At 39.9% G+C, this 7,500-nt stretch overlaps 1 protein-coding gene across 1 annotated transcript in view; it reads right to left on the bottom strand.

Annotated features, from left to right (window-relative positions):
• The window catches only part of si:ch211-207l14.1 (uncharacterized), a 5,464-nt gene extending 2,452 nt beyond the window's left edge, over positions 1–3,012 (bottom strand). Inside the window, exon 1 of the mRNA XM_053314551.1 lies at positions 2,923–3,012. Within this exon, the coding sequence (XP_053170526.1) occupies positions 2,923–2,970 (48 nt within the window). The 5' untranslated portion in view covers positions 2,971–3,012. The remainder of the gene's footprint in view (positions 1–2,922) is intronic.
• Between the last annotated feature and the right edge of the window lie 4,488 nt (positions 3,013–7,500).

Here is a 7,500-nt window from a genome sequence, read left to right as displayed (position 1 = left end):
AAATGAGTAAGGAGGAAAAGAGGAAGGAAGGAATGAAGCAAGCAAGGATGGAAGGAGGACAGAGCAAAGAAAGAGGGAAGGAGGGGAGGAACAAAGGAAAAAATAAAGAAAGAAGGATGGAAGGATGGAAGGAAGGAAGGAAGGAAGGAAGGAAGGAAGGAAGGAAGGAAGGAACAGTCAATTTGACCCGGGAGGACGACAGGAAGTTTAAATATGACTAATATGATTGATAGCCGCTGCAGCATCGTGTGATATCTGCTGGTCGCAGTCGGAGGCTCGATGAGTAGCTTTTAAGAATAGATTGATTCACTGATCCTGAGATCCAATCAACACCGGCAAAAATAAACAAGCCTACGACTTATTAAGCCTCAGTGATCCGTGAGTCCGTTTAACACCCAAGTGGACCAACGAGCTCTGAGCCAACTGAGCCGCCCTCATTACTCGCAGCTATAAATGGAAGCTGAGAGGCTGAGAGGCTCCGAGGCTCCGAGGCTGAGAGGAGAAGCCGATCGGACCGGTCTGGCTGCTCCGGAGTCAAACTGCTGCAGGGTCGATTCCTTCACACACAACTCAAAACCAAACAAACACACTCGACTGTCAGGAACGCTTCAGCTCTAGTTCCCTTCATGAGCTCTAACAGACAGTTTGTGTTTCATGTAGTACAGTGGGTATATCTTGTTATAAAGTGGGTATATATTGTAATAAAGTGGGTGTCATGTAGTAAAATTAGTGTATTATGTAGTAAAGTGAGCTCTAGTTCCCTTCATGAGCTCTAACAGACAGTGTGTCTTGCAGTAAAGTGGGTATATCTCCAATAAAGTATCCTAATCCTAATATCTTGCAGTAAAATGGGTGTGATTCATAGTAAAGTGGGTGTGACTCATACTATAGTGGTTGTCTTGTAGTAAAGTGGGTATATCTTGTAGTAAAGTGGGTGTGTCTTGTAGTAAAGTGGTTGTCATGCAGTAAAGTGGGTGTGTTATGTAGTAAAGTGGGTATATATTGTAATAAAGTGGGTGTCATGTAGTAAAATGAGTGTATTATGTAGTAAAGTGAGCTCTAGTTCCCTTCATGAGCTCTAACAGACAGTGTGTCATGTAGTAAAGTGGGTATATCTTGTAGTAAAGTGGGTGTCATGTAGTAAAGTGGGTATATCTTGTAGTAAAGTGAGTGTATTATGTAGTAAAGTGGGTATATCTTGTAGTAAAGTGGGTGTGTCTTGTAGTAAAGTGGGTATATCTTGAAGTAAAGTGGGTGTATTATGTAGTAAAGTGGGTGTGTCTTGTAGTAATGTGGGTATATCTTGTAGTAAAGGGAGCTCTAGTTCCCTTCATGAGCTCTAACAGACAGTGTGTCTTGTAGTTAAGTGGGTGTGTCTTGCAGTAAAGTGGGTATATCTCCAATAAAGTATCCTAATCCTAATATCTTGCAGTAAAATGGGTGTGATTCATAGTAAAGTGGGTGTGACTCATAGTAAAGTGGGTGTATATTGCAGTAAAGTGGGTGTGACTCATAGTAAACTGGGTGTATATTGCAGTAAAGTGGGTGTGACTCATACTATAGTGGTTGTCTTGTAGTAAAGTGGGTGTGTCTTGTAGTAAAGTGGTTGTCATGCAGTAAAGTGGGTGTGTTATGTAGTTAAGTGGGTATATATTGTTGTAAAGTGGGTGTGTCTTGTAATAAAGTGGGTATATCTTGCAGTAAAGTGAGTGTATTATGTAGTAAAGTGGGTATATCTTGTAGTAAAGTGGGTGTGTCATGTAGTAATGTGGGTATATCTTGTAGTAAAGTGTGTGTATTATGTAGTAAAGTGGGTATATCTTGTAGTAAAGTGGGTGTGTCTTGTAGTAAAGTGGGTATATCTTGTAGTAAAGTGGGTGTGTCATGTAGTAATGTGGGTATATCTTGTAGTAAAGTGAGCTCTAGTTCCCTTCATGACTTCTAACAGACAGCTTGTGTCATGTAGTAACGTGGGTGTGACTCATAGTATAGTGGTTGTCTTGTAGTAAAGTGGGTATATCTCCAATAAAGTATCCTAATCCTAATATCTTGCAGTAAAATGGGTGTGATTCATAGTAGAGTGGGTGTGACTCATAGTAAACTGGGTGTATATTGCAGTAAAGTGGGTGTATATTGCAGTAAAGTGGATGTGACTCATACTATAGTGGTTGTCTTGTAGTAAAGTGGGTATATCGTGCAGTAAAGTGGGTGTCTTGTAGTAAAGTGGGTATATCTTGTAGTAAAGTGAGTGTATTATGTAGTAAAGTGGGTAGTGCAGAGAAGGGTCTTTAACCCACAGCACATGTTTCTCTAACCTTTGAGCCCACATGACCAAACTACGTGTCTGGAGTTTAATTTGGAGGATTTGTTGGAGTTTTTTTGGTCTTGGTCTTGTAGTAAAGTGGGTGTGTCCTGTAGTAAAGTGGGTGTGTCATGAAGTAAAGTGGTTGTCATGTAGTAAAGTGGGTATATCTTGCAGTAAAGTGGGTATTATGTAGTAAAGTGGGTGTGTCTTGTAGTAAAGTGGGTGTGTCATGTAGTAAAGTGTGTATTATGTAGTAAAGTGGGTGTGTCATGTAGTAAAGTGTGTATTATGTAGTAAAGTGGGTGTGTCCTGTAGTAAAGTGGGTGTGTCATGAAGTAAAGTGGTTGTCATGTAGTAAAGTGGGTATATCTTGCAGTAAAGTGGGTATTATGTAGTAAAGTGGGTGTGTCTTGTAGTAAAGTGGGTGTGTCATATAGTAAAGTGTGTCTTGTAGTAAAGTGGGTGTGTCTTGTAGTAAAGTGGTTGTCATGCAGTAAAGTGGGTGTGTCATGAAGTAAAGTGGTTGTCATGTAGTAAAGTGGGTATATCTTGCAGTAAAGTGGGAATTATGTAGTAAAGTGGGTGTGTCATGTAGTAAAGTGGGTGTGTCTTCTCACTGGACACGGCAGTGATGCCCGGCGCTCCGTCCTCAAGCGAGCCGGCATTGGTATTCCGCTCCTGCTCTCCGCTCTCGACTCAGCCTCCTTCTCCTCCTCCTCCTCCTTTTCCTTCTCCTCTTCCTCCTCCTCTTCCTCTTCTATCTTCTTCTGCTGCTCTCCTCCTCCTCCTCCTCCTCCTCCTCCTCGGTACTGCTGCATCCAGGCGCTGAAGATCCGAGCAACTTCTTCCTCCTTGTCATCCAACAACTCCGGCTCTTCCTCCTCTCCTTCCTGCCTCTCCTCCTCCTCTTCCTCCTCTTCCTCCTCCTCTAATCGCAGAGGGTTCTCTGAAAACACGTCTTCTTCTTCTGGATCCATAATTTAATTTATCCTCAGTTACGACTTTTTAAAGGAGCTGTGCAGAATTATAAACCTCAGATACTGTGAGATGGAACCAGACTGTTCTCAGCTATAATAAAACTAAACTACAGCCATTCCTCGTTAATTATGAATGCTGCAGTTTGGGTCAGGTAGAGTTTGGCAGTCTGAAAGTTGGATGGATGGATGAAGAAGTAACAGATCCACAAATCCCAACGTAACTGCTCCTCTCAAATCGATGCACACAAATCATAAAAGTCCAAATCAGCCTCCAATTCGTCCACTTTCACTGCTTCTCTCCTGGTCTCCTTGTCTCCTCTCTCTTCTTCTCTCTCTTCTCTCTGTGCTGCTCTCAGCTGAACACTAATAATCCATTTACTGAAACAGAAGCATCCAGAAGGAGGGGGGAGGAGGAGGGGGAGGAGGAGGGAGGAGGATTACACCTGGCTTACTGTATCTGTGTCACACAATGTGAAAGGTGGGACTGAGGTTCGTTTAGGTAACAGTTCAGTCAGCTGATTAACGGCGTATAATTGATCGTCTGTATCATCACTTCTTCTTTAATGTCATCAGCTGTTCACCTGGTCTCCCTGCACAGGTGTGAGTTAGCAGCCTGAAAGACGAGTTAGTTAGAGAGCCGCTCGACATAAGAACAAAACACTGTCAACAATCAACAGCTTTTTAAAGTCGATTCTCACAATAAACTGCTGTAATCACATTTATTTGCAATGCATGATGGGTAATTATTCTGATTTTAACAGCAGGCTGCAGATAATTCAGATTTAACGGTGATTACAAGTAATTTAATAATGGTTCAGTGGGTATATCTTGCAGTAAAGTGGGTGTGACTCATACTATAGTGGGTGTCATGTAGTAAAGTGGGTGTGACTCATACTATAGTGGGTGTCATGTAGTAAAGTGGGTGTGTCTTGCAGTAAAGTGGGTATATCTTGTAGTAAAGTGGGTGTGTCTTGCAGTAAAGTGGGTATATCTTGTAGTAAAGTGGGTATATCTTACAGTAAAGTGGGTGTCATGTAGTAAAGTGTGTATTATGTAGTAAAGTGGGTATATCTTGTAGTAAAGTGGGTATATCTTACAGTAAAGTGGGTGTCATGTAGTAAAGTGTGTATTATGTAGTAAAGTGGGTATATCTTGTAGTAAAGTGGGTATATCTTACAGTAAAGTGGGTGTCATGTAGTAAAGTGTGTATTATGTAGTAAAGTGGGTATATCTTGAAGTAAAGTGGGTGTGTCTTGTAGTAAAGTGTGTATTATGTAGTAAAGTGGGTATATCTTGTAGTAAAGTGGGTGTGTCTTGTAGTAAAGTGTGTGTGTCTTGTAGTAAAGTGGGTGTGTCTTGTAGTAAAGTGGGTGTGTCTTGTAGTAAAGTGGGTGTGACTCATACTATAGTGGGTGTCATGTAGTAAAGTGGGTGTGACTCATACTATAGTGGGTGTCATGTAGTAAAGTGGGTGTGTCTTGCAGTAAAGTGGGTATATCTTGTAGTAAAGTGGGTGTGTCTTGCAGTAAAGTGGGTATATCTTACAGTAAAGTGGGTATATCTTGTAGTAAAGTGGGTATATCTTACAGTAAAGTGGGTGTCATGTAGTAAAGTGTGTATTATGTAGTAAAGTGGGTATATCTTGTAGTAAAGTGGGTGTGTCTTGTAGTAAAGTGTGTGTCATGTAGTAAAGTGTGTATTATGTAGTAAAGTGGGTATATCTTGTAGTAAAGTGGGTATATCTTACAGTAAAGTGGGTGTCATGTAGTAAAGTGTGTATTATGTAGTAAAGTGGGTATATCTTGTAGTAAAGTGGGTATATCTTACAGTAAAGTGGGTGTCATGTAGTAAAGTGTGTATTATGTAGTAAAGTGGGTATATCTTGTAGTAAAGTGGGTATATCTTACAGTAAAGTGGGTGTCATGTAGTAAAGTGTGTATTATGTAGTAAAGTGGGTATATCTTGAAGTAAAGTGGGTGTGTCTTGTAGTAAAGTGTGTATTATGTAGTAAAGTGGGTATATCTTGTAGTAAAGTGGGTGTGTCTTGTAGTAAAGTGTGTGTGTCTTGTAGTAAAGTGGGTGTGTCTTGTAGTAAAGTGGGTGTGTCTTGTAGTAAAGTGGGTGTGACTCATACTATAGTGGGTGTCATGTAGTAAAGTGGGTGTGACTCATACTATAGTGGGTGTCATGTAGTAAAGTGGGTGTGTCTTGCAGTAAAGTGGGTATATCTTGTAGTAAAGTGGGTGTGTCTTGCAGTAAAGTGGGTATATCTTACAGTAAAGTGGGTGTGTCTTGTAGTAAAGTGGATATATCTTGTAGTAAAGTGGATATATCTTGTAGTAAAGTGGGTATATCTTGTAGTAAAGTGGGTATATCTTACAGTAAAGTGTGTATTATGTAGTAAAGTGGGTATATCTTACAGTAAAGTGGGTATATCTTACAGTAAAGTGGGTGTGTCTTGTAGTAAAGTGGGTATATATTGTCGTAAAGTGGGTGTGTCTTGTAGTAAAGTGGGTGTGTCATGCAGTAAAGTGGGCCACTCCGGACCACTCTTCTTCCTTCCTTCTTTTCAACCCTCCTTCCTTCCTTCTGTCCTTCCTTCCATATTTCCTTCCTTCCTTCCTACCTTTCTTTCCATCCTGGCTTCTTTTCATTCTTTTTATCCTTCCTTCCATCCATTCCATCCTCCCTTCCTTCCTTCCTTCCTTCCTTCATTCTGTCCATCCATCATACAATATCTTTCTTCCCTCCCTCCTTCCATCTTTTTAACGGTCTGGCCCACATCAGATCACATTGGGCTGTATGTGGCTCTTGAATGAAAATGAGTTTGACACCTGTGGACTAGACAATATAAAAGAACAATATAACAATATTAAGAATAAAAATAAAAATACAGAAACCAAAAAACAAACAGAAGGAGAAAAAAAGACACAGTTAACATCATGTGACATCAGAGCAATACACCCATAGAAAGGCCACAATGGCTCAACAGATAATTAATTAACCCTCCTGTTGTGCTCAGGTCAAGGAAGGAAGGAAGGAAGGAAGGAAGGAAGGAAGGAACGAATAAAATGAGGAAGGAAGGAAGGAAGGAAGGAAGGAAGGAAGGAACGAACGAACGAACGAATAAAATGAGGAAGCAACGAAGGAAGGGATGAAAGGAAGAAAGAAGGAAGGAAGGAAGGGAGGAAAAGAGGGAGGAAGGAAGGAAGGAAATGAAGGAAGGAAGGAAATGAGGGAGGAAGGAAGGGAGGAAGGAAGGGAGGAAAGAGGAAGGAAGTGAGAAAAAAGGAAATGAGGAAGGAAGGAAGTAACAAAGGATGGAAGGAAGGAGGAAAAGAGGAAGGAAGTAAGGAGAGGAATGAAGAAGGAAGGAATGAGAGGAAAGAAGGAATGAGGAAGGAAGGAAGGAGAGAAGGAGAGAAGGAGAGAAGGAAGGAAGGAAGGAGGAAAAGAGAAAGGAAGTAAGGAGAGGAAAGAAGTAATGAGGAAGGAAGGAAGGAAGGAAGGAAGGAGAGGAAAGAAGGAATGAGGAAGGAAGGAAGGAAGGAAGGAAGGAGAGAAGGAAGGAAGCAAGGAACAGTCAAAAGAGATAGGGTCAATTTGACCAGGGAGCACAACAGGAGGGTTAATAAATTATAATTAAATTAATACATTTCTATATAAGCAAATATCTTCTCACGTCAGCTGATTGATGATAAATAATAAATGTTAGTGAGCATTGTTTACAGTCAGCTGCTCACACACAGACACAAAGAGCTTCTTTAAGAACACATAATGACTTAATGTTAAGCTTCTTACCTGCTTAATACAGACAGGCTCAAGCATTGAAACCTGCTCAATGTTACAGCAGCCAACAGGAATAAAGGTTATAATTAAACATTTAGAAAAAACTGACTTAAATAAATATCTAGTGAAGCTGAGAAGAGGTTTGTGCTGTTTGTATAAGCAGATAAATCTCATATAAACTCTTATGTAGTGAAATATTAAGTCCTATATTGCTGTTTTTAATTATTTCAAATGAAGCAAATTAAATATTAATATTACTTATTTACATATTAAATCTGTAAAATGTGCAAAATGTGAATATTCATAATAAATTAATCCCTTAAAATAACATTAGTATTATTATTACTGTGCTTTAATCTGTCCATTCATGTCTTAATTATCTTAATTTAATAAACACACATTAAATTGAAAAGCGTTTTAATGAACAAA

Source organism: Scomber japonicus, chromosome 24 (assembly GCF_027409825.1).
Source record: "Scomber japonicus isolate fScoJap1 chromosome 24, fScoJap1.pri, whole genome shotgun sequence".
In the NCBI taxonomy this organism is placed as follows: domain Eukaryota; kingdom Metazoa; phylum Chordata; class Actinopteri; order Scombriformes; family Scombridae; genus Scomber; species Scomber japonicus.
Note: the sequence above shows the minus strand (reverse complement) of the source record. Positions and strands in the feature narration are given on the sequence as shown.